The sequence below is a fragment of the Notechis scutatus genome, chromosome 2, assembly GCF_049901735.1.
Source record: "Notechis scutatus isolate UNSWTSFEM ecotype Mainland chromosome 2, rNotScu1.2, whole genome shotgun sequence".
NCBI classification, from domain to species: Eukaryota; Metazoa; Chordata; class Lepidosauria; order Squamata; family Elapidae; genus Notechis; species Notechis scutatus.
In genome coordinates this window covers 265,782,170-265,809,385 of record NC_142010.1, presented here as the reverse complement: position 1 = coordinate 265,809,385, position 27,216 = coordinate 265,782,170, and the positions used below count along the sequence as shown (strand labels likewise).

General features: G+C 46.4%; 2 protein-coding genes and 1 long non-coding RNA gene across 3 annotated transcripts in view; 1 reads left to right on the top strand and 2 right to left on the bottom strand.

Moving 5' to 3' along the window:
• Nucleotides 1-11,205, top strand: part of MYORG (myogenesis regulating glycosidase) — a 37,409-nt gene extending 26,204 nt beyond the window's left edge. Inside the window, exon 2 of the mRNA XM_087958758.1 lies at nucleotides 3,835-11,205. Within this exon, the coding sequence (XP_087814884.1) occupies nucleotides 4,031-6,067 (2,037 nt within the window). The 5' untranslated portion in view covers nucleotides 3,835-4,030 and the 3' untranslated portion in view covers nucleotides 6,068-11,205. The remainder of the gene's footprint in view (nucleotides 1-3,834) is intronic.
• Nucleotides 11,206-18,622: 7,417 nt separating this feature from the next.
• LOC113425390 (alpha-galactosidase MYORG-like) lies at nucleotides 18,623-23,710 on the bottom strand. Its single transcript, XM_026687537.2, has one exon. It carries the CDS (start codon nucleotides 23,619-23,621, stop codon nucleotides 21,552-21,554), a length of 2,070 nt encoding a protein of 689 aa, XP_026543322.2. The 5' UTR covers nucleotides 23,622-23,710; the 3' UTR covers nucleotides 18,623-21,551.
• A 1,293-nt stretch (nucleotides 23,711-25,003) lies between these two features.
• Nucleotides 25,004-26,316, bottom strand: LOC148132628 (uncharacterized). The gene is made up of 2 exons (XR_015748288.1): nucleotides 25,908-26,316; nucleotides 25,004-25,675 (listed from the first exon to the last, which is right to left on the bottom strand). It is a non-coding gene; the product is annotated as an uncharacterized LOC148132628 (long non-coding RNA).
• Between the last annotated feature and the right edge of the window lie 900 nt (nucleotides 26,317-27,216).

Sequence of the window (27,216 nt, the reverse complement as noted above, 5' to 3'; positions counted from 1 at the left end):
AAATACCAATGGGAAACAGACAGCAACACAAACAAAAATTCTTACTTTAAGATCAGAGAGGTTTATTGTTTCTAATAATTTGGAACCTAAGAAATGAATAGATATAAAAGATATAATAGCAGTAATACGCTTACATTAACAAGCCATTGCAATGGGGCCCAACTATATATAGCAGGTCCTGCAAGGACGGCCATAAATCAAAGGGCTCCAAGCTGATCTCCAACCTGTCCTTTATACTTTTCTTCTAAGCACATACACGCTTCACAGCTTCACTAACCCTCACTTTCTGTAAACACCATGTACATTACTTTCAGTTCCTCATTTCCAACAGTTTCATTCTTCCTGTTTGAAACTTATCCATTCAAGTGCACACTTTGCAAAAATACGTTTTCACAGTTAGCAACGGCTCGGCAGGATGACAAATAGTTCTGATATATTTGGAAACCATCCTAGCTGAAAACTTTGGTTCGTGTCTCTTCTGGGGCCTGCTATCACCCATAGGACTTACTGAATCTAATAGATCAATAAGCTCTATCCCTGATTCTCACAAGGGGGGACTAGTCCTTAGTGTGCTTTTGAAGGGAGGATGTGTACTGGTTTGAGGGCATAAGCGCACCAATGTGCCTACCGTCCCTGTCCTATTGTTTCTTTTATTTTTCTTTTATGCATCCATGTATTCATAACTATGTTTTTTTTACTTATACCTATTATCTTGTAAGCAATTGACAAAAATAAATAAATAAAAATAGGGTGACACTTGAGGGACTTATGTGTGTGTACGTGTTGACCCGGACAAGGGGTTGATTAAATCAGGTGATGTGGATTCTGTCTTTATGTTTGAAATATGGGCTTTATAATTATGTTTAAGGTAAAGGTTCCCCTCATACATCCGTGCTAGTCCACAGGTATAGTAGAGGTAAAAGGTAAAGGTTCCCCTCGCACATATGTGCTAGTCGTTTCCGGCTCTAGAGGGCGGTGCTCATCTCCGTTACGAAGCTGAAGAGCCAGCACTGTCCGAAGACGTCTCCATGGTCATGTGGCCGGCATGTCTGAACGCCGAAGGCACACGGGACGCTGTTCCCTTCCTACCAAAGGGGGGTCTCTATTTTTCTACTTGCATTTTTTACATGCTTTCGAACTGCTAGGGTGGCAGAAGTTGCTGGGACAAGGAATGGGAGCTCACTCCGTTCTGCGGCGCTGGCGATTCGAACCGCCGAACTGCCGACCTTTCTGATTGACAAGCTCAGCGTCTTAGCCCCTGAGCCACCGCATCCCATAATTATGTTTACATTGTGTTAATTGAGTTTTGTGCGTTTGCTTGGATGTGTTTACAATTTGAAATCAGTAAGTGTTTAATTAATTCTTCTGTTTGCTGTAAGTTTAAAGGAGTTCAGAGGCTGCTAATCGGTCATTTTGTTGGAGGCCTGGACTAGTTAACCTATGATATCCTATACAGGTAGTCCTCGACTTAAAACAGTTTCACTTAGCGACCATTCAGAGTTCCAGTGGCACTGAAAAAAGTGACTTATTTTAGGACCACGTTTCACACCAACGACCGTTGCCGCATCCCCACAGTCACGTGATCTACATTCAGCTGCTTGACAATACCTCACATTTACGACGGTGGCAGGGTCTCAGGGTCACCTAATCCCCTTTTGCGACCTTCTCGCGAGCCAAGTCAGTGAGGAAACCAGATTCCCCTTAACAACCGCGTTGCTCATTTAAGAAATGCAATGGTTCCCTTAACAAATGCAATGGTTCACTTAACAAACGTGGCCAGAAAAGTTGTAAAAATAGGACAAACTCGCTTAGCGACATAAATTTTGGGGGCTCAATCCATGGTCATAACTCAAGGACTGCCTGTACAATATTTCTAACACCGTTCTATAAGTGTATACCTTCTTCCCACGAATGACTACAACCGAGTGGAATGATTGCAAACTTTTAAAAGTTTTCTCCAGAGCTGGCTAAGGGCGTAGGGTGAAGTTATCCGAAGTGTTGGCACATGTTTCAAGGATTTGATGACTCAAGAATCCATTTCTGGACTCAGCTGGGTGTCTGGCTAAAGGAGAGGGACACCAGCCAAGTGGAAAAGTTAAATATTCAGCCTGAGTGGAACGGAATTAGCACCCTCAACTTGACAGCTGCTGTCGTTTCTGTTCGAAGCCGCAGCTGCGAGAGGGCGAGAAGCCACATCGTGCCAGGAGAAAGCCTCCATGTTGTCTAGCAAAGACAGCTGAGCTCTCTCCCTGGTGGCATTTGGCTGTGAGGTCCTGCAGGGAGGGTTCCCCTGTTGTGGCCGGTCGACCGCCGGCCTCACCAGCAGATGAATCAGAGGAGGAGGAGGTGGTGGTGTGGGAGTCAGGGTCAGCATCAAGGGTGTTAAGCCTGGATTCCCCAACGGGTGTTAAGGAAAACAAACTAAACAGAACGTGCAGCTTCAGATAGGAAGACAGGTAAATGTGTGAGATAAGTTTTCTAGTTAACATGCAGTAAAAATACAGATACGCTTGTGCTATCAAAAATATAGTTTATTCCATTTTAGAATTATAGCATAGTCAAAATGTAACGGTCCATTAGTCATATATCAATTTCAGTCAAGTCTTGTCGGGGATACTCTATTTGCAAAGTCCGTGTTGAATAGCCAATGTCAGTTCACTTACAATAAATCAGTCCAATCTTTATTTTCTCTCCGTTGAGAAAAATCAACACTCCTTGTTCTCTCCCCGTTCTAGCAAGAACGCAGTCATCAATCCATCCAGTAATTAGGGATCAGTAAGCCAGAGAGAGAGAGCTGCAATTGCCTCGCTTCTAATATAGTGCTTTTACAACCACACCCTTAATTACATTCTTGCTGTTAAAGTTACACACACTTTAACTAACAAACCATGATACCATATTTATTATTTTTACCCAAACCAGTTAGGGTAAACAATGTTATCCCTAACAGAGGGAATTGAGCTAGCTGAGAGACAGAGACAGAGAGAGGTGGAGCCTGGGCCGCCCGCCAGCCCTCAGATGGAGAGTCAAGAGCCCGCAGGTCTGACGGTGGCTTGATGTCTTAGATCAGTGATGGCGAACCTTTTTGTTGGGGTGTGCCAAAAGCACGTGAGCGGCACCCACAATACAATGCCCCCTGCCCCCCTGTGCATGCGCAGGCAACACCCCCCGCCCCTGGCCTGCACTGTGCACGTGTGTGGCTCCCAGCTGATTTTCGGGCCGTTTTCTCCTGGAGGCCCAAGGGAAGCCTCTGCAGCCTTGGGAGGCCGAAAAATGGGCCCGTTTCGGCACTTCCGGTATTTCTGGAAGGCCCGTTTTTCAGTCTCCCGAGGCAGCAGAGGCTTCCCTTGAGCCTCTGGGGGTGGGGGGGGGAGAAAACGGCCTCAAACAGGCCGAAAATCAACTGGGAGGCGCGCGCATGCGCAGTGCACGTAAGTTTGGCTGGGGCTCGCACAAAGGACTCTGTGTGTGCCACAGGTTCACCATCACGGTCTTAGATCATCATCTTCATTGAAACAACCCCTTAACTCCTTAACCCCTTAAACCGAATGCAGCTAGCTGTGTGTTTTAATGGCCGGATGCCCTTCCTGTCGCCAATGCGGAGTTTTGTTCAGCAGATATATTCTCGGTATGCCTAGAGAGAGAAATCTCTGCCTCTGCCTAGGATCGAACTCACAGCCTCCTTTGATTGTGAGGCAAAGAGATCCACCTCTAGGCCACTGCACCCCTCTGTTTCTTGATGTCTTAGGTGATGTGGGCTATTAAGAGAATATCTAGCTGACCTTTCTTCAACCTACTTCAGCTTTTTGTCTTTCCTTCTTCTTTTTTTGTCAGATGACGGCGATCTGTTCCGTGTCCTTCTTCAGATAGGATCCATGCCTTGGTTGAAGGAGATGAAGGAGCTGGCCGGCCACTCCTGAAGAATCCGGTGAAGGTAGACCGTCGTCACCCAGCATCTATGTTTCCAGCTTTGCACCTAAAATCAAAGACTGGCCCAGCCTTGGGAAGCAATCCGACATAAGAGGGGACGATGTATACCTTCCTGCCGGAGAACTTCACTCCGGTGAAGCAGAAGCCCGCCAAGGAGCTGAAGCCCATGATTGGCGCCATCGTGGTGGGCCTCATTTTGTTCATTGCCGCCGTGGTGGCATGGTGCTACTACGTAGCGTCCCTCCGGAAAGCAGAGAGGCTCAAGACTGCGGAGATGGATTTGCGGCAGGATGGCTTCACCATCAAGAACCAGAACGGCGAGCTGGTTTTCAAGGTGGCCTTCCAGTCAGGGCGTCTGGACCTGGAGTCCTGCTCCAGGGAAGGGGCCAATTTAACCTGCACACGGACCGACAAAGGAAAAGTCAACTTCTTCATCAAGATTGTCAACCCCAAGAACACCGTGATCTGCTACCGTGTGCGCTGGGAAGAGTTTGTGGCGGACACGGTGGTGGATCATAAAATGTTCTGGGGAGATGCCCTCTGGTACGGGGGCTGTGAGATGAGTGTCCAGCATTGGCCGATCAAGCTGCCCGGGTACCAAGAGCCCATGCCTTTTGTGACCAGCGATGTCTACTCTTTTAGGAACAGTTTTGGAGGCATCTTAGAGAGGTACTGGTTGTCTTCCAAAGCTGCGGCCATCAAGATCAATGATTCGGTGCCCTTCCACCTTGGGTTCAATGCCACGGAACCCTCTCTTGTCTTCCAAGCCAGGTATAAAGATTCACCGTACAAACCTCCGTTGGGTCAGCAGCCTTTTCCTGAGCTGAGTTATCGGGTCTGCATAGGTTCCGACGTCACCTCCATCCACAAATACATGGTGCGGAAGTACTTCTACAAGCCGTCCAAGATACCTTCAAGAAACGCCTTCAGGTACCCCATCTGGTCCACCTGGGCCTTGTACAAAAACGACATTGACCAGGAGAAACTCCTGCGTTTTGCCGAAAACATCAAGAAGTACAAGTTCAACTGCAGCCATATCGAGATTGATGACACCTACACCCAGGCGTACGGCGACTTCGACTTTGATGTAGCCAAGTTCCCCAACATGACCGAAACCTTCAGGAAACTCCAAGAGGACGGCTTTCAGATCACCCTCTGGACTCACCCGTTCATCAATTACAATTCCTCGAATTTTGGGGTGGGGATAGAGAAACAGCTGTTCATCAAGGAACCCACCGGACGGCTACCTGCCATGGTGGAGTGGTGGAATGGCATCGGCGCCATCTTGGATTTCACCAACCCTGCCGCCCGAGATTGGTTCCAGAGTCAACTGAGACAACTCCGCAATAAATACGGCATCTCGTCCTTCAAATTTGATGCCGGGGAGACCAGCTACCTTCCCAAACAATTTAGCACCTTCCGGCCTTTGTCAGACCCCAGCATCTGGTCCAGGCGCTACACAGAAATGGCCATTCCGTTTTATGAACTGGCGGAGGTCAGGGTGGGCTATCAATCGCAGAATATCTCGTGTTTTTTCAGGATCATTGACCGGGATTCCGTGTGGGGCTATGAACTTGGCCTGAAGTCTTTGATCCCCACTGTCCTGACCATCAGCATGTTGGGGTACCCATTCATATCGGCCGACATGATTGGAGGGAATTTCTTCCCCAACAAAACCGACGGGGCTATGGAAATCCCGGACCGGGAACTCTACATCCGTTGGCTGGAGTTGTCCGCCTTCATGCCCTCCATGCAGTTCTCCATCCCGCCTTGGCTCTACGATAAGGAGGTCATCGAAATCGCCCTGAAGTTCACCAAGCTTCACGAGTCCTTGGTGGCCCCTCTCTTGCTGGAACTGGCCGGGGAGATCACGACCACAGGGGATCCCATCATACGGCCTATCTGGTGGATCTCTCCCGGGGATGAATCTGCCCACAAGATCGATTCCCAGTTTCTCATCGGAGACACCTTGATGGTGGCTCCGGTCTTGGAGGTGGGAAAACAGGAACGAGACATCTACATCCCGGCGGGCAAATGGCGGAGTTACAAAGGAGAGTTGTTTGAGAAGACTCCCACTTTGATCACGGACTACCCCGTGGATCTGGATGAGGTGGCTTACTTTGTCTGGGTCTCCTAAGCTGCCTCGGTGGACGTGTCTGAAGATCACAAGAAGTCACTTTGCCTTATTCTGATCATCCTAACCTGAAATAATTCTAATCGGTTCAGAGGGTCGAAAAAAGGGAAGACAGGACACAGTTGCCCGCTAATTCTTCAAATCAAGACTGAACGATGGGCATGCGATGAAACAGGCTGCTAAAAGATGAATATAGGTAGTCCTCTACTTACAACCACAACTGAGCCCCAAAATTTATGTCGCTAAATGAGACAGTTTAGTGGTAATTGAATTTTGCCACAATTTACGACAAAATTTCTTGGCCAGGTTATTAAGCAAATCACTGCCATTAGTTAGTAGTGGTTGTTAAATTAATCCAGTTTCGCTGTTCCTTGTCAGAAGGTCGCAAAAGGGGAATCACATGACCCCAGGACACTGCAACTGTCATAAGTACATGCCAGTTGCTAAGTCTCCAAACTCTTATCACGCAACCACGGGAATGCTGCAACAGTTAAAAATGTGAAGAAAACAGGTCCTAAGCCACATTTTACAGTGGTGTTGTAACTTTGAAAGGTCACTAAGGGAATTGTTGTAAGTTGAGGACTACTCGTATTGTCCCCAAATTTGCACACAGCAGCAAAAGGCCTCGTATGGACGCTGAGAACAGTTGTTTCTGAATTGTATGTGTGTGTGTGTGTGTTGGCACTCTCAACAGTTTGTCTTCCGTTTTCTGGGGCTTGTAATGCCAAAATCCTTGAGTGATTTATCAATCATTTCACCTTCTTAGTTTTTCCCGGATGGTTTATGGTCAGGAGCTGGGAAGATGAGGAGGAACTTTACTATAAGCTGCTGAGACTTTTGCTCCCAAACGGGTTTTGAAAGAGCAGCGAAAAGAAGCTTTGGGAAATGTATAAAAATGTCGGCTCAAACCAGGATGAACCGTGTTGTGTTTCAATTGGGAAGGCATCTGATATTGCTGCAACCAAGGCTTGTCTGCAGGAGGGAGAGGTTAAAAAAGAAATAAGGTGGGGGGTCACACATACAGGCCACATTTTTCAGTGGTGGTGTAATTTTGAACGGTCACTAAGGGAATTGTTATAAGTCGAGGACTTCTCGACTTATCTCGACCCTCATTTTTACACATGTGATAGATACAGCACAGGTAGTCCTCGACTTAATGACCCCAATTGAGCCCAAAAATTTCCGTTGCCTAAGTTAAATGAGTTTTGTCCCCATTTCACAACCTTTCTTGCCACAGCCGTTAAGTGAATCACTGCAGTTGTTAACTCAGTCACGCGGTGGTTATGTGAATCCTGCTTCCCCATTGACTTTGCTCGTCAGAACGTCGCAGAAAGGGATCATGACCCCGGGCCACTGCAACCGTCATAAATATGCTGTCAGGATTCCAGCCATTGCTCTAATTAAATTCATGATTCTCGAGCCAAACTTCAAAACACTTCAAAGGATTCATTAGAGGCGACCTACTGGCACTGCCCTGTAGGAAGCCAACTCTGGCACATGTCATTTACAGTCCCCTGTGACCCTGTTTCCCCCCTGCCCCCCCGGGTGTGTCATAAATCAGATTCTCCAATTGCGCACCTTCACAGGCTGGGTGTCATCACGTTCTCCAATTAAACATATTCGTGGGCAAAAGCTCTGGTAGTTTAGTTACAATCTTTTAAAGATAAGAGTTGGAATGTACTGTTGCTTCCGCCCCCCCCCCTTTTTTTTAATGGCAACTACTAAAACAGGCATAGGAATGTTTTATGAGTTGACATATGAATCGGTTGCGTAGCGTCTGAATTTTGATCACGTGACCCTGGGGATGCTGCAACCAGAGATGGTATTCAGCCGGTTTGGACCAGTTCTCATGAACCGGTCGCGGAAATTTTGAGTAGTTCAGTGAACCAGCCAATCCCACCTCTGGTTGGTCCCCACCCTCCTGCCCCTGCTGTTACCTCTCCTATAGTCCCTTGTTTTTTAGCTCGGCTGATTCTCATGGCAGAATGGATTGCCGCGCCTTAGCTGAGCTAAAAACACAGCTCAGTGTCAGGGCTCTGACATGTATCCCGATTCAAATCATAAGTCGCTAACTGCATCTCTCAGCTAGAGTAAAACAAATTGATTTATTAGAAGCGATCATGTCCGTGTTGCCTGGGTGCAGCCGACACTCAAGACATCATGGCCCCCTTGACCCTGGTCTTTCCCCCCCACCCCCTGGATGTATCTTCTCTAATGAGACACATCCATAGCCAAGAGTCCTCAATCATGCCCTCCAGTAATCATCTTGTGCACCAACAGCTTCGGCTACCTAGCAGTTATCTGAAGTATTTAAGGAATGCACTGCATTCCCCCCACTCCCTTTCTAAAAAGATCAAAGAAGTATTTTTTTTAGTTGACACTCAGCTCAACTCACCAACGCTGACACAGAGCGCGATTTTTGAGCCCTGCACACACTCTCGCGCACGCACAATCTGTGCTCTCATAGAACCAGTAGGAAAAAAAACTTGGAAACCCACCACTGGCTGCAGCGGTTGTGTGAAAACGGTCATAAGTCACTTTTTTCCGTGCCGTTGTAACTTTGAACGGTCACTAAATGAACTGTTGTAAGTCGAGGACTACCTCTGCGTGTAAAAAGCTGGGCTTCGCATCAATGTGACCACCAACCTTGTCTTTCCGAATCCCTCCCTGGGGACTCCTTGGCTACAGCACAACCAGCCTTAAGTTTTAAAATACCGTAAGCTATTATTTGAAATGAGCTTTGTTCTCTGAAAGGGAATAAATTGAATTAATACAGAGATGTATTTATAGAAATATGGGGCTATCTCCCTCTCTGATTTTGGGAGGAGGCTGGTATCTAGGGAATGAACTAGCTACATAGGTTTGATTAAAGGCCTGGGCTGGTTCCTTGGCTCTAGGCTTTGGGAAAGATAGAAAGGTTGTGGATTTGCCTTATATTTTCCAGTTTTGCACCTCAAAAGATTTATAGGGATTTGCTTCAGTCGTGTGGAATTCTGGGGCTTGTAGTTCCAACACATCTGGAAGGCCACCTGTTCGGGAGAGATTCATTTGTTTGTCCCTCCCTCTGCTAGCGACTTTCTTATCCAGGTAATTAATCCACAAAAATCCATCCATGCACAATATAGTTAGAATTTCACCCACAGCATCTGGTAAGATCCAAGTTAGAAGATAATATTTGTAACTCTGGGTTGAACCACGGTGCTCTCTGAGTTTGATTATTTTCTTGCAGATGTTTCACAACCCAACTAGGGAGCATCATCAGTGCCAGGAAGTAGGGGGTGTTGATCTCTGTTTATATGCAGGTGGCTTGCCCGGTCAGTGTTGGTAAAGAGGGTTGTTTTCTTCTTAGTGGTTCCTTGACTAGGTTTTTGTTCTCTGTTACCTTATTTGACTGTCAATCCACAGGCACATAGAGATAAAGAGTGTCTACACACCATTCAAAAAGAGAAGATTAAAAAGGTAAAAAGGAAACAAAAAAAGACCAAAACACCTCCTAACCAGGGATCAACACCCAGATAAACAGAGAGGAACACAAAGATTAATACTAGACCAACGATCAAGAAGTGAACAATATCCCAATCAGGGAACTATCCACTCACACAAACAATGAAACAGCCTAACCAAGGAACCAACAACAACACTCACACCAACACTGACAGGACAAGAGCATAAACAGAGTGCAAACCTCTCTCTCTCCTTGGAGTCTTAGTGGACAACCAGCTAAATAAGAGCCAGCAGTGTGCAGCAGCAGCCAAAAAAGCTAATGCAATCCTAAATTGTATTAACAGAGGGATACAATCAAGATCAAGTGAGGTACTTATACCACTCTATAAAGCCTTATAAAACTTATAAAAAAACTTATAAAGCTCTATAAAACTCTATAAAGACCACACCTAGAGTACTGCATCCAGTTTTGGTCACCACATTATAAAAAAGATGTTGAGACTCTAGAAAAAGTACAGAGAAGAGCAACCAGAATGATTAGGGGACTGGAGGCTAAAACATACAACGAACGGTTGCAGGAACTGGGCCTGGCTAGTCTAGGGAAGAGAAGGACCAGGGGAGACATGATAGCAGCCTTCCAATATTTGAGGGGCTGCCCCAGAGAGGAGGAAGGGGTCAAGCTATTCTCCAAGGCACCTGAAGGCCAGACAAGGAATAATGGATGGAAACTGAACAAGGAGAGATTCAACCTGGAAATAAGGAGAAACTTTCTGACAGGGAGAACAATCAACCCATGGAACAGAAGTTGCCTTTGGAAGTTGTGGGAGCTTCAACACTTGAGACTTTTAAGAAGAGATTGGACTGCCATTTGTCAGAAATGGTGTAGGGTCTCTCGCTTGGACGGGGTTGGACTAGATGACCTACAAGGTCCCGTCCAACTCTGATTATCTGTTAAATCTGTTCTAGCAATGATCAAGTTACTTAGTTGGATAATGAAAGTCCGCAAACAAATCACTTACTTCAGAGAGCACTAAGAACCCCACAGTCCTCCTCCTCCTCCTCTTCTCTGCAAACTCTACTCCTTCTAGCACTGCTGATGATACCTAGTTGGGTCATGAAATGTTTGCAAGAAAACCACCAAGGTCAGAGAGCACCAAGGACCCCAACAATCCTTTTTCTCCTTCTCCTCCTCCTCCTCCTCCTCCTCCTCCTCCCAAACCCTTCTCCCTTCTTGCACTGATGATGTTATATCAATGGGCCATGAAACGTCTGCAAGAAAACTATCAAACACCTGCAAGAAACAACTGAACTCAGAGAATACCCCACACCTCACAGTCCTCCTCCTCCTCTTCCCCCTCCTCTTCCTTTTAGCACTGAAGTTCTCTTGTTGGGTCATGAAATGTCTGCAAGAAATCCACCAAACTCAGAGAGTACCAAGAACCCCATAGTTCTCTTTCTCCTCCCTTCTAGCCCTGATGATGTTACCTAGTTGGGTCATGAAACGTCTGCAAGAAAGCCACCAAGCTCAGAGAGCACCAAGACCCCACAGTCCAATCCTGAGCTGCAAATATGCTCTTCTATCCATAGGACAAAGAAATTCTTGCTGTACCAAAAAGGGAGAATTATGAGTTCTCTGTCTGGAAGATGAATGTAATCTTAGTGCAGTCCGGATACTATTAAAATTTTGCTTAAACTTGGCAGGAGTCTTCATTTGATTGTGTCTTTCTGAATTCAGGAAGGGATTTAACTTTCCCATTGGAAAAATGAATGAAAGGTATTATCTTCATATCTCCTTGAGCTGAAGCTGTCTCGACAATCCGCCCCTTGCAATTCATCCCTTCAGAAGGTACCAGGATTAAATTGTTGAAATCCAGAATGACAGCAAGGGGTCTGAGATAACAGGCAGTCCAATTTATGACCACAGTTGAGCCCCAAATTTATGTTGCTAAGTGAGACAAGGTGAGTTTTGCCCCATTTTATGACCTTTCTTGCCACCGTTGTTCAGTGAATCACCGCAGCGGTTAAGTTGGTCACACGGTTGTTAAGTGAATCTGGCTCCCCCATTGACTTTGCTTGTCAGAAGGTCGTAAAAGTGGATTGCGTGACCCTCGAACATGGCAACCTGGCAACTTATAAAACATTTTGTATACACGTTTTATAGTTGGCAAGGGAAAGAAGTGGGGGGAGTTTCAAAGAGGAGGCGGCAGTGTGGAATCGAAAGTACATTCCATTCATATTTTCTTCAAAGACTGATTAGATGACTGAAGCTTCTGCCGCGCAAAAATCTAATTGGAGAGCATGATTGATAACTCTGGGCTATGGACGTGTTTCGTTGGATGATACACCCAGAGGGGTGGGGGGGGAAGCAGGATCAAGGGTGACAGTGAATTATGTATCTCAGAGTCGGCTATGCCCAGGCTAATGCCTGAATGTTAACTTCTAATAAATCCTTTGTAGTTTTGGGAGTGTGGCTCGAGGCTCATGGTTTAATTGGAGTAACTGCCGGAATCAACACAACCATCATAAATATCAACCGTTTGCCATGCGTCTGAATTTTGATCACATGGTCGTGGAGATGCTGTGATGCTCTTTAAGTGTGAAAAATGGTCCTAAGTCATGTTTTTCAGCCCCATGGCGACTTTGAACAGTCACTAAATGAACTGTTGTAAGCCAAGGACTACTTGGAATGTCCTGTTGTCATCTCTGGCCCAGATCCAGGGTTCTGTACTTCCTACAACTTGTGCAGATTTAAGGACTTAAAAAGCAATGCAACAGGAAATACCAATTACCATCTAGGCCAGGGGTGGGCAAACTACGGCCCGCGGGCCACATCCGGCCCGTTGGTCTGTCCAATCTGGCCCGCCCTGAAAAAAAATCGCTGGGCGTGGCGTAATTGCCCTGTGCCGCATGGCCCCAAAGCTGCAAAACAGTGCGGAGCGATCTAGGGTAGGAAAGAAAAGAAATTTGCAAAGGCCTCGGCTGGGAGTTCGAAATCACCTTCGGTGCGACCTCTCCGAAGGTGAGTCCCCGCCGATCCCCTTTTTTTCCGGGCTTCCAGGCTTAAACTTTGCAAAGGCAAAGCTTGCAGGCTAGAGCGTCTTCCCGCCGAGGAGCGGGAAGGGTTCCACCCGCGGGCGGGGCAGGCTGCTTGGAGCCACCTAAAGCTAGGCCGCTGCTGGTGGAGCTTTGCCCTGCCTTGGTGCCCCGTTCCCGGCTCAGCGGTCCTGCTCGGGCGGCACTTTAAAAGCCTGCTCCCAGCACCCGAGCAACTTCCCAGCAACTTTCGGCTTCGTTTTAACTCGCGGGTGCTCGCGCCTGGCCCCGAGCCGTGCGGCGGAAGGAAGCCCGGCGGAAGGGCGGGCAGGCTGCTTGGAGGAGGCTCGGGCTTCCCCTCCGCCAGGCGCGGCGCCCGCAAGTTAAACGCGAAGCCGAGTTGCTGGGAAGTTGCTCCGTTTTCCAGGGCTTTGCAAAGGCAAAGTTTGCAGGCTGGAGCGTCTTCCCGCCGAGGAGCGGGAAGGGTTCCGCCCGGTGGGCGGCGGGCTGCTTGGAGCGGGCTGCCGTGCGGCTCGGGCGAGCGCCCACGAGTTAAAACGAAGCTGAAAGTTGCTGGGAAGTTGCTCTGGTGCTGGGAGCAGGCTTTTAAAGTGCCGCCTGAGCAAAGTTTAAGCAGCCCGCCCACCCGCCGGGCGGTGAACCCTTCCCGCTCCTCGGCGGGAAGACGCTCCAGCCTGCAAACTTTGCCTTTGCAAAGCCCTGGAAAACCGAGCAACTTCCCAGCAACTTTCGGCTTCGTTTTAACTCGCGGGCGCTCGCGCCTGGCGGAGGAAGCCCAGAGCCTCCTCCAAGCAGCCTGCCCGCCCGCCCGCCGGGCTTCCCTTCCGCCGCGCTGCGCCTGGCCCCGAGCCACGCGGCAGAGGAAGCCCGGTGGGCGGGCAGGCTGCTGGAGGAGGCGACCGCGGTGCTCCGGGAGCAGCAAGAAGCAGTTTCGCCCTGGCTCCGCTCAGGTGTCCGGCTGGGGCTGTCAGGAGTTGCTACCGCCGGCGCAGCTCGTGCGGCTCAGTCCCGCGTTGCCTTGGGAAGGAAAAGGCAAAACCAGAAGCCGCTGAGCCTGAGCCTCCGGTGCCGCTGCTCCCGTTGCAAAGCACTGCCGCGGCTCTTCCTTTTGCCTTTCCCTTCCCGAGGCAACGCGGGACTGGAGCCGCGGAGCCGCGCCGGAGGTAGCAACTCCTGACTCAGGGGGCCTCCGAGGGAGGGAGCCTCCGAGGGGAGGGGAAGGAGGAGAAGAGGGGGAAGGGGGGCGATTCCCAAAAATCTTGTGCTGACCCGGCCCGCCTGTCAAATTTTAAAAGTCAATGTGGCCCCCGAGCCAAAAAAGTTTGCCCACCCCTGATCTAGGCCCATGAACCTATGGCATGTGAGCCGCAGGCAAATTTAACCTTTAGTGTGCATGCGCACACCTCACAGCTGATTTGAGGCCTTTTTCGGCCTCCCAGAGGCTTGAGGAAAGCCTTTGCAGGCCGAAAAATAGGCCAGTTTCATCACTTCCTGTATTTCCAGAAATACCGGAAGTGACAAAATGGGCCCACTTTTCGGCCTGCACAGGCTTTCCTCAAGCCTCTGGGAGGCCAAAAATCAGCTGGGAGGTGCAGTGCAGATAAGGGGCAGCAGGAGGGGGATTGCACATTGCCTCTGGGTGCTGGCACGTGAGCGTGCGCACGCAAGCACACACGCAACTTTTGGCACAGGAGCCCAAAAGCCACCACTGATCTAGGAATAGAAAAAAATTGGCATTGTGAGGAAACCGAGAGAAGGATGAGGGCAAGTGTGAAGATACTGAGATGAGGGTGGAAAAATATTTCAGTTTAAATGGAAATTTCTTGTGGTTCTAATCCAGGGATGGGATTCAGCTGGTTTGGACCGGTTCGGGTGAACAAGATGTTAATTTTACATCTGGTTCGCCAAACCGGTAGTTCCAGTGACTGGTTAGCCCCTCCCCTCCCAGGAGTCCCCACGTGGCCCATTTGGGATCCCAGGTAAGTACAGGGCCCGCGTGGGGGCTTGGGGAGAGTGAAAAACGGGCCTCCTGGAGGCTCCGGAAACAGGGCCATTGTCAGGATTCCGGCAGTGACCCCCAATTAAATTGTGAGTCTCGAGCCAAACTTCCAAAACTTCTGAAGGATTTGTTGGGAGTTAACATCTCCGGCACTGCCTGGGTGCAGCTGACTCTGAGACACATCATTCATTGTTACCCTTGACCCTGGTTTTCCCCCACCCACCCCGGATGTATTGTAATTCATATTCTCCAATGGGACACCTCCATAGCCCAGAGTCATCAGTCATGCTCCCCAGTTAGATATTTGCACAGCAGAAACTTCGGTTACCTAGTTACTATCTTTGAAAACATGTATGGAATGCAATTTCAGTTTGCAAGCTGCCGCACTGCTTCCCCCTCCCTTTCTGTTGGCAACTCTGAAAAGACCATAGAAATGTTTTATGAGTTGACACCTGTTTCCGGCTCCTGAAGGGCCCCCAGAGCACCTCCGGAGCCTGGGGGGATGCTGTTTTCTCCTTCCCAAAAGCTCGAGCAAAGCCTCCAGAGCCCGGGGAGGACAAAAACGGCCCCCTCCCCCCACCTTGGTGCAGGAGGCTGACTAGGCCACGCGCACCACGGCCACACTCATCCAGCAACAGGGCTGAGAACCAGTTACTAAAAATTTTGAATCCCACCCCTGTTCTAATTACAGTTGGCCAACTAAAAATTTCAAGTGTGGAAGGAGAAAAAAGGTGGTTTGTACAGTGATGGATCATGGGAGAGGAAAAAAAATGGAAAGGGAATATAATTTTCCTTCTTTGTCATAAAATTAAAACCCCACTGAGTCGTTCATTCATGTTTTTATCATGTATGGTAAAGGATTGTACTGTCCAGAGAAATTTTATCTATCACAAGAGACTTCGAATTTGGCAAATTTAAGACTTGTGGACTTCCAACTCCCAGAATTCCTGAACTAACATGACTGGAGGAGGAATTCTGGGAGTTGAAGTCCATAAAACTTAAATCTGTCGAGTTTGAAGGCCCCCAGGTCTATCAGGTGGATCAGAAGTTTAATAAATTTAAAGGTAATACGGCCTGGTCTCATTTTGGAACAGAGATAAAAAAGGAGGGGGTGGGAAATGAAATAATGACTTTTGGGGAAGAAGTAAACCTCTTCTCTTTAATATTAAACACCACAAATTTCCCCAAACCTTGTTAATCAGCGTGTATAGTGTACCTATGATAGCTTGTCAATTGTTGTTTAGTTTGGACAGAAGGGATTCAGTTTATAAGCTCTGATTTTCCCCTACTTGTCCCTTTCCAGAAATTTGGACTTAACTCACAAAATTAGTTAGATAAAGTTAACCACAACCTACTCTTTGATCAGATAGAAAAATGTGGGCTAGACAGCCTCACCCCCAGATGGATTCCTAACTGGTCGTCTGCTCTTGCAAACGTGCTGATCGGCTCAGTTTATCTATCATCACTAACGGAGCCCGACAGCTGATCAACCACACTCAATGTGTAGCCCTCAGTGGAACTGCATCTACATGGAGGGAAGTATGCAGTGGGGCACCCCAAGGCTCTGTTTTAGGCCCAGGACTCTTCAATGGTTTGGACGAGGAGATAAATGGGGAACTCATCAAATTTGCAGATGACACCAAGCTGGCAGGAATAGCCAATACTCCAGAAGATAGGCTCAAGGTACAGAAGGATCTCGACAGACTTGAACATTGGGTCCTATCTAACAAAATGAAATTCAGTATAGAGAAAAGTAAAGTTTAACACGTAGGGAAGAAAAATCAAATGTACAGATACAGATTAGGTGAAGCCCGGCTCAAGAGCAGTAACTGTGAGAGGGATCTTGGACAATACTTAAATATGAGCCAGCCGTGTACGGCAGCACCCAAAAAATCCAACACAATCCTAGGCTGCATCAATAGAGGGATAAAATCAAGATCATGTGAATACCACTTTATAATGCCTTGGTAAGGCCACACACTTGGAAGACTGCATTCACTTTTGATCGCCACGATGTAAAAAAAGATGTTGAGACTCTAGAAAGAGTGCAGAGAAGAGCAACCAGGATGATTAGGGGGCTGGAGGCTAAAACACGTGAAGAGCGGTTGCAGGATTCGGGTTTGGCTAGTCTGGAGAAAAGAAGGACTAGGGCTGTGATAGCGAACCTATGACACATGCCGCAGGTGGCACGCAGAGCAATTTGTGCTGGCACATGAGCTGCGGGCAAACTTGCTTCCCTGCGCATGTGCGCGCCTCACAGCTGATTTTCGACCTCCCAAAGGCTCGAGAAAGGCTTCTGCAGGCTTTGCAGGCCAAAAACTAGGCCCGTTTTGTCACTTCCTGTTTTTCCGGAAATACCAGAAGTGACAAAACGGGCCTAGTTTTCGCCCTGCAAAGCCTGCAGAAGCCTCCCTCAAGCCTCTGGAAGCCTCAAACCTGAAAATCAGCTGTGAGGTGCAGTGCAGGTAAGGGGCGGTGGGGAGGATAAGGGTGGGGGGGATTGCGCACGCATGCGTAGGGGCATAGGGGATGTGCATTGCCTTCTGCAAGCACATGCACAATTTTTACCACAGGAGCCCAAAAAGTTTAGGCACCACTGGACTAGGGGGCACATGATAGCAGTCTTTCAGAATCTGAGGGGTTGCCCCAAAAAAGATGGGGGTCAACCTATTCTCCAAGCACCTGAAGGCAGGACAAGAAGCAATAGATGGAAACTAATTAAGGAGAGAAGCAACTTAGAACTAAGGAGAAATTTCCTGACAGAACAATTAAACTTGCCATCAGAAGTTGTGGATGCTTCATCACTGGAAGTTTTCAAGAAGAGATTGGTCAACCGTTTGTCTGAAATAGGATAGGGTCTCCTGCTTAAGCAAGGGGTGGGACTAGAAGACCTCCAAGGTCCCTTCCAACTCTGTTATTCTGTCAAGCAACCCGTCAAGGACAATCTGTATTGTGACCAAGTTAAAACCACAATGGCAGTGTTCACACCATTTTTTGTGACAAATCAATACATAAAGTCTTCACTGATAGGCTGCTTTAGACAACAAGATTTCAAACACATGAAGGCATTTTAGTGTAGCCTTGAATATTGTGTGAATATTGTGTGAACAGCCTAAGCATTATATTCTATTTCTCCCCCAAAATTTTGCAGATGGTTGAATACATAACACACCCATTTTAGAAGAGATTGTAAGGTGTGGACCCGAGTTGATGGTTCCTATGAGAATAATCTCTCAGTTAAAATATTACTTCATATTTTTAATACATTGTACAGTTGGAAACCAGATTTCCAGATGGGAAAACACGATTCCTGTCTCTCTTCACATTTTAGTTTTGTGTTCAATCTGTTCTTGGAACCGCAAATGTAATTTTGACAGTGAGAACAATCAACCCATGTGTGAGATTGTGGCTAAGAAAAACCACCAGGATTCAAAGTTGATCCAAGGAAAAAGGTTTTATTGTAACATTTCTGCAGAAACGGGTTTGTTGTGAATCAATAAAAGTGAATAACCTAAATGCAAAGTAGGGGTTGAAAACCTGCACACTTGATTGGTCCTTATACAACAACTTGGGATTGGGCCAGAACCAGTCCCTGATTGGCCACTTTTGGGACTGTCCTTATTGGTCAGTAGTTTGAACTTGTTGCACATTTTCATTGGTTAATAAGGCAGCAGCTAACCCTATAAAAGGGTTACTGCTGCCCATAGCATTGCTCTGTTATGTTCTATCACTTTATTAAAGAGTTGAAGTCACTGGTCAGATGTCTGGTCTCCCTTATTCTCCATACATAACAGGGTTCCTGCCCTGGCAGGTGGGAGGAACGAATACAAGTTGCATTTTATTATCTTTCATGGTGCCTAGCTCGTAACAGACACTTCTTTATCCGGTATCTAGCATTTCAAAGGCATTCCAAAATGTGTGATAGTTCCCAGCACTTCAAAAACATTCCAAGATCAGTTCTAATCAGTGCTAGGTACTGCCTTTTCTCACTTCAAAAGGAAAACCTCCCTTTTTCATCTTGAGTTTTGAGTCAAAAAATGAATACACTTCCCACACATGGAACAGAAGTTGCCCTCGGAAGTTGTGGGAGCGCCATCACTTGAGACCTTCAAGAGGAGATTGGACTGCCATTTGTCAGAAATGGTGCAGGGTCTCCTGCTTGGGTGGGGGGTTGGACTAGATGACCTACAAGATCCCTTCCAACTCTGATTATCTGTTATTATCAATTCCACATTCTCTTCTATGTTCTCATGGAAAGTAAAAAATTCAGAAGCCTGGAACCAAAAAAAAAAAAAAAAAAATGCTCTGTCTCTTGAAATATAAGCTACATCCCAAAACCTTTCTTTGGGATGTTTCATATTTATTGTTTGAATGCTATTTTTCTAAATTGCTGATCTGGTTCCATTCACATGGATAGGGTGAAGGTGCATATATATAAAAAAGGAAAATCCCAATAAAACGATAAAGTGAACAATCATACAAACAATGGAAAAGTAGTCGTGCAATAAATATCCATTACAGTAATATAATTGAGCTGGTGCCTGAAATATTGTAAGATAATGGTTCAAACTCCGAGCATCATCAAAAGGTCTTCTTTTTCATCTATATGATGGCACCTCAATTGATATCATGTGATGAAACATCTGCAAGAAAACAATGAAGCTCAGAGAGCACCAATGACCTCACAGATCTCCTCCTCCTCCTCCTCCTAACCCTCCTCCATTTGAGCACTGATGATGTTCCCTAGTTGGGTCATGAAACATCTCCAGTACAAGAACAAGCTCAGAGAGCACCAAGGATCCTATAGTTCAACCCCGAGCTACAAATATTTGCTTCTACTGCTATCTATCTATCAATCAATCATCTTTTTATCTCTATCTATCCATCGTTTGTCTGTCTGTCTGTGTCTGTTTCTGTCAATTGTTTATATCCTTTTGTCTATCTCTCTTTCTCATCTACCATCTCTCTATCTCATACCTCTATCTCTATCTTTCTAGCATCTCTCTCTCTCTCTCTCTCATCTACCTATATAACAATCTCATCTCTGTCTCTCTCCATCCATCATCTATCATCTTTCACCTCTCTCAATCTACCTATCGATGATCTCTCTTGTATCTTTCTATCTCTATATCTCAATCTCTATTCTATCTCTTTCTATCCTCTCTCTCTCTCTCTCATCTATACCTATATACCAATCTCATCTCTCTCCATCCATCTCTCCATCCATCATCATCATCATCATCATCATCTCTCTCTCTCTCTCTCTCTCTCTCTCTCTCTCTCTCTCTCTCTCTCTCATCTATCTCAATCTCTATCTAGCTACCTATATCTATATCTATCTATATCTCTTATATCTATATCTATCCATCTCTATCTATCTATCCATCTATCTCTATCGATCTCTATCTATCTCTATCCATTTATATCTATATCTCTTATATCTATATCTATCTATCCATCTCTATCGATCAATCGATTGATCAATCTATATATCTATAGCTAGCTACATCTATAGCTATAGCTATCTCTATAGCTATCTCTTTATATCTCTATATCTATCTATAGCTATAGCTAGCTATCTAGCTAGCTATTTATATTTATCTATCTATCTATCTATCTATCTATCTATCTATCTATCTATCTATCTATCTATATCTAACCTAACCTAACCTAACCTTATCTATCTATCTATCTATCTATCTATCTATCTATCTATCTATCTATCTAATCTAATCTAACCTAACCTAACCTAACCTAACCTAACCTTATCTATCTATCTATCTATCTATCTATCTATCTATCTATCTATCTATCTATCTATCATCTATCTATCTATCTATCTATCTCTTCTATCTATCTGTCATATATCTATCTTAATACCAGATCAACCAAGCAGTTAACAACTGCATAATCAAGGAAGTACTTACCCACCCTCCCTCCAACCCTTACAGGGCAAGCCACTGGTATATAAACAGAGAGCAAACACCCCTTCCTTTTAGCCTGATGATGTTATACCTAGACCTAAATGCCTCCCTGGGGGAAAAAAACCCATAATATTCCCGAAGAAGAAGTTGAGATGAAGGTGCTCGTGACATTCATTGGTCCTTCTCTCCTTGTTACCTATTGACTGATTAGTCACCCTGGTCTTGATTGTCCCGTCTGCTGTGCCAAGATAACAATTCTTCCCTGTCATAGGCAGCTGAGACAAACAGCTTGTAAGCGGTGAAGGTTCATCAGAGTGAAAAGGCACACAAAAGAGCGCATTTGCCATGCGTTAAGAAAAATAATTGTGAGCAAAAAAATATAATCCTTCGTCTAAAAATAAACATTTTGATTTAAGTCCGTGTCAGCTGAAGATTGAATGATAGGCCCTCTTCCAATTGCATGATTCTTAAGAGAATTTCAATCTATTTTGGCCTGGAAAAAAACTCCCTACAGATTCTCAGTTATTCAGGTTGTCTCAAAGGTTCTTTTTTTCAGGAGGCAACTGGACTTTCTGGTTTTTCTTTTGAAGACATTTCACTTCTCATCCAAGAAGCTTCTTCAGCTCTGACTGGATGGTGGGGAATGGAAGGAAGGAAGTCCAGTTGCCTCCTGAAAAAGTCCCTTTGGGACAACCAGGACCTGGATGGCTGAGAATCTCTACAGACTTTTAGCTATACAATTTGGGATTAAGACCTTTCAAATGGTGGAGGAGTAGGAATGGATTTCCAGAGGAAAAACTGCAGACTTACAGGAACCATTTGCACTACTCAGGTGACCCTGAAGACACAGATAAACCTCCAAGTGGCCTCGGTGGCTCTCTAAAAGGATGCAAATGACCAGCTGCCTGCAGGGAATATAAATCCTTCCCTTCCCCTCCATCCAGTCAGAGCTGAAGAAGCTTCTTGTCTTCGAAATGTCTTCAAAGCAAAATGTCTTCAAAGAAAAATGAGAAAGTCCAGTTGCCTCCTGAAAAAGCACCTTTGGGAAAGTTTGGCCTGGAGAGATTTAAGAAACTGAAAAGAAATAAGCCACCTCATCCAGATCCACGGGGTAGTCTGTGATCAAAGTGGGAGTCTTCTCAAACAACTCTCCTTTATAACTCCTCCATTTGCCCGCCGGGATGTAGATGTCTCGTTCCTGTTTCCCCATCTCCAAGACCGGAGCCACCATCAAGGTGTCTCCGATGAGAAACTGGGAATCGATCTTGTGGGCAGATTCATCCCCAGGAGCGATCCACCAGATAGGCCGTATGATGGGATCCCCTGTGGTCGTGATCTCCCCGGCCAGTTCCAGCAAGAGAGGGGCCACCAAGGACTCGTGAAGCTTGGTGAACTTCAGGGCGATTTCGATGACCTCCTTATCGTAGAGCCAAGGCGGGATGGAGAACTGCATGGAGGGCATGAAGGCGGATAACTCCAGCCAATGGATGTAGAGTTCCCGGTCCGGGATTTCCATAGCGCCGTCAGTTTTATCTGGAATAAAATTTCCACCGATCATATCCGGTAGGATGAAATGGTATCCCAGAAGGCCAATACTTAGGACTGTGGGAATTATGGATTTTAGCCCAAGCTCGTATCCCCAAATTGAATCCCTGTCAATAATACGAATGAAACACGAGATGTGCTGGGTCTGGTAACCCACGCGAACTTCTGCAAGTTCATAAAAGGGGCTGGCCATTTCTGCATAATACTTGGACCAGGTGCTGGGGTCCAGAAGAGGTTGGAAGAAGGTGGTGAACCCTTTGGGAAGGTAGCATGTCTCCCCAGCATCAAACTTGAAGGAGGATATGCCATATTTTAAGCCAAGTTCCTTTAAGTGGCTGTGAAACCAATCTCTGACTGAAGGGTTAGTGAAATCCAAAATGGCGCCAATTCCATTCCACCATTTCACCATGGCAGGGGATGTCTCGTTTCGTTGCATGACAAAAAAACGTTTCTCGATTCCTTCCTTAAAGTTTGGTGATTTCTCGTGGACAAACGGGTGGATCCACACCGTAACATTAAACCCGTCCTTCTTGAGCTTTTCAAACATCTCTTCTGCACGAGGAAACTTCAAGACGTCGAAGTCAAAGTCACCGTAATTCTGCGTGTACATATCGTCGATTTCAATATGGCTGGCTTTAAATCCGTGTTTCAGGATCATTCGGGCGAATTCCTGAATTTTCTTTTGATCGATCTCCTTTTTGTAAAGGGCCCAGGTGGACCAGACAGGAAACCTGAACATCTGTTCTGAAGGAACTTTAGAAGGTCTCCTGAAATAATTCTGCGACATGTATTTATGGGTGGAAGTCATGTCTGGAGCCGTGCAGATATGGTAACATAACCTTGGGAAAACTTGATTCTCCAGCAAAGAACCATATGGAGAATCTTTGTACTTGGCTTGGAAAACAAGAGAGGGTTCCGTGGCGTTGAAGCCGAGGTGGAAAGGAACCGAGTCGTTGATCTTGATAGCTACTGCTTTGGAGGACAACCAATATCTCTCCAGGACACCTCCGAAGTTGTTCCGAAAAGAATAGACGTCGCTGGTCACATACGGCATGGGTTCCTGGTATCCTGGAAGCTTGATCGGCCAATGCTGGACACTCATCTCATAGCCTCCATACCAGGAGGCATCTCCCCAGAACATTTTGTGGTCCACCGTCGTGTCCGCTAGAAACTCTTCCCAGGTGATGGAGTAGCAGCTCACGGTCCTCTTCGGTTGAATTGCTCTGATCAGGAAACGGATCTTTCTTTTATCTGTCCTGGAACAAGCCAACGTGGCTGTGTCCTGGGAGCAAGACTCCAGATCCAGGGCACCGGATCGAAAGGTCAACCTGAAGAGGACGTCTCCATCCCCGTTCTTGATGGTGAAGCCATCTTTTTGCAACTCCAACTTTTCAATCTCCATTCTCTCTGTCGCCTGGAAGAGGAAGACACAGGAACACCCAAATGCTACCGCTATTAGAAGTAAGCCCACGATGAACAAGGGACACGCCACACGACGGAACGGTGAGGATGCTGGAGGCATCTGACCGGGTTCCTGCTCCTTCTGCAGCTGTCCGCCTTTCCCTCGACGATGGACGGGCCGAGTCTGCATTTCGGAAGAACTGGTGACTCAGTCTGGATGTTGCGCCTGAGAGGAAAAGAAAAATGAAATGTTGACATTGGGTCTTGCTGTTTAGATGAGTTTCTTGTGACAGGTACAGCTAGTCCACATTAAGCACTTAAAGTGGGGCAGGAGGGTCAAACTCAAGGCCCACGGGACAGATCTGGCTCGTGGGGTGTTTAGATCTGGCCCGCAGAGTCAGCCTGGCTTGGCCTGTGGTGCCTCTGCCAGCAAAAACGGGACACATTTTTGCTAGCGGAGATCTATTAAAACAAACTCGAAGCAAAACAAAGGAGAAAGGTTTCCCCTTTTGCATTTGAGAAGGCAAGAAGGGAGGGGACAACATCTATCAAGCACTTACAAGTAAAAAAATTGTACCACTTTTATTCTACTGCACTAAAAACAGTCGGAAGTCAATGCTTTCCTTTCTTTTTTCCCCTTCTCTCTCTCTCTCTCTCTCTCCCATTTTCCCTTCTTCATTTCCCCCCTTTCATTTGTATTTTATACAGGTGACAACTGACTTACGACAGTTCATTTAGTGACCATTCAAAGTTACAACAGCACTGAAAAAAGTGACATTGCAGCCTTCCCCAGGGTCACATTATCCAAATTCAGACCACTTTGGCAAGCGACTCGTAGTTATGACAGTGGGTCCCATGAGCCCCTTCTGTGACCTTCTGACCAGCCAAGTCCACAGGGAAGCCAGATTCACTTAACGATCGTGTGACTAACTTAAGAACTGAAGAATCAGACAGAATACCTGTCTGATCTTGATGAAAACAAATCACCGGGGCCTGATGGATTACATCCCAGAGTTTCAAAGGAGCTGGCAGAGGTCATCTCAGAACCACTGCACCATATCTTTCAAAAATCCTGGAGCACCGGGGAACTACCAGAGGACTGGAAAAGAGCTGATGTGGTTCCCATCTTCAAAAAAGGAAGAAAAAAAAACAGACCCAGGAAACTATAGACCAATCAGCCTAACATCAATACCCGGGAAGATACTGGAAAAGATAATAAAAAAACAGATCTGCCAACATCTAGAAACAAGTAAAGTAATAACGAGCAGTCAGCACGGGTTTGGTAAGAACGAATCTTATTTCATTCTTCAACACAGTGACTAAATTAGTAGACCAGCAAAATACTGTGGACATAATATATTTAGATTTCAGCAAGGCATTCGACAAAGTAGACCACAACCCACTTCTTAGTAAGCTAGAAAAAAGTGGAATAGATAGCACCACCACTAGATGGACTCGCAACTGGCTGGCAAACCGTCTTAAGCCCAGGACTCTTCAATATCTTCATTAATGACTTAGATGAGGGAATAGAAGGGGAACTCCACTCCAGCCAATAACTCCGAGACAGGCATCTTCTCAAAAGTTCTGTTTTATTTGGGTAGTAAACTGGCACATCTGGGGAATCCCGAATCGGAAAGTTCCGGATTTCCTTACAATAAGTAAAAAACTACAAATCCACCCCCTGTGCCCATCATCGCATCAACATGCCCCAATCACCATCCGTCCCAACTTGAGACGCCCTCTCACCCAGGTGCAGAAATAACATGACCTTGAATTAGAAAAAAAGAATGTTATTATGTCTAATTACATACACTCTAAGAAATCCCCCCCTCCCATTTTCCCAGGCTCAAGAATGTGGCAGTGTGGAAGCCTCTGGTGTCAATATGGCTTCCAAAGCTGACAGGGCTGACGGGGTCTCTATGGAAGCCCAGGCTGCTCCTCTCCTGGCTCCAGATGAAACGGGACGACTTCCTGCAGCCAACTCTCCATGGCCACTCACCCCAGGACAATTTAACAATTCAATTTAATCCCCCCATTTAACGACCCCATAATCCCTTGCGGGGCGAAGTTCAGGCAACTAAAATAAGCTGAGTGTTTACTGGCCAGATGCCCTTCCAGTCGCCAATAAGGAGTTCGCAGCAGATGCATTCTCGTTGTGCTCGGAGAGAGAAATATCTGCCTCAGTTTGGAAGTGTCTGGTCTCAATATGGCTTCCAAAGCTGACAGCCATAGGTTGAGGATGACCTGTAGTTTGATAAGTTTAATCCAATTATTTATTATTATTATTATTATTATTATTATTATTATTATTATTATTATTATTATTATTATTATTATTATTATTATTAATTACAAACAGAACCGGGCTCTCAAGGGTAGCTCCGAGGCTTCTAAGTAGACATGCAGAACCACTTGGCTCCATCTTCTACTCGGAGGATACAAACAACAACCACCTCAGAATACAAATGTTGTTTACCTTGGACGACCTAATTTAGGAATCCTGGTCCTTGGCAGTAGGATTTCTTTTGCAATTATTCGGCCCTTCCGTCTCGGGCCAAAGCCAGCGTCCGCTCGCCTGCGGCTCTGTCCAGCTCAGCTGATCAAGGATACTTATGCAATCCCGTGGCCCAGCTGGACATGTGCCAGGATAGCCCTGGCCATTGAAATAACTGGGGGGGAGGGGAGGAGGAAGGGCGAAAAAGACATTTTAGAGGGAGGGTGTCCTGGAAGCGGGCGGTGGAAGGCAGAAATAGCTCCAAGGTCTCTGCCGGTGAGATCTGGCAGTGTTTCACAAGTTTAGCAACTTTAGGAGATGTGGACTTCAATTCCCAGAATTCCCCAGCCGGACATGACGGATGAGGTTACCTGGTTTGGAATGAAATGTTTGCAAGAAAAATGCCAAGCTCAGAGGATCAAAGACCCAACAGTTGTTCTCCTCCTCCTCCTCCTCCTCCTCCTCCTCCTCCTCCTCCTCCTCCTCCTCCTCCTCCTCCACCACCACCACCACCACCACCACCACCACCACCACCACACCACCACCTCCTCCTCCCTACTCTATTCTAGTACTGATGATGTTATGTAGTTGGGTAATGAAAAGTCTGCAAGGAAACAAGTAAGCTCAGAGAACATCAGGGACCCCACAGTCCCCATCTTCCTCCTCCTCCTCCTCCTCCTCCTCCTCCTCCACCATTACTACCTCCTCCCCACTCTATTCTAGTACTGATGATGTTACCTAGTTAGGTAATGAAATGTCTGCAAGCAAACCACATAGCTCAGAGATTACTTAGGACCTCACAGTCCTCCTCCTCCTCCTCCTCCTCCTCCTCCTCCTCCTCCTCCTCCTCCTCCTCCTCCAATCAAGTAAAGAATATCCCAGTCAATTTATCAACTCAGACCAACAATCAAACAGCCTAATCAAGGAACCAACAACAATATTTGCACCAACACTGATAGGATAACCATTAGTATATAAACAGAGAGCAAACCCCACTCCCTTCTAGCACTGATAAAGTTACCTAGTTGGGTAATGAAATGTCTGCAAGCAAACCACCTAAATCAGAGAGCACTCAGGACCTCACAGTCCTCTTCCTCCTCCTTCACCTCACTCCCTTCTAGCACTGATGATGTTACCTATTTGGGTAATGAAACGTCTGCAAGCAAACTACCAAACTCAGAGAGTACCAAGGATTCCCCCTCCTCCTCTTCCCTGCAAAACCCACTCCCTTCTGGCACTAATGATGTTCTCTAGTTGGCCCATGAAACCACCCCAAATAAAACCCAACAAG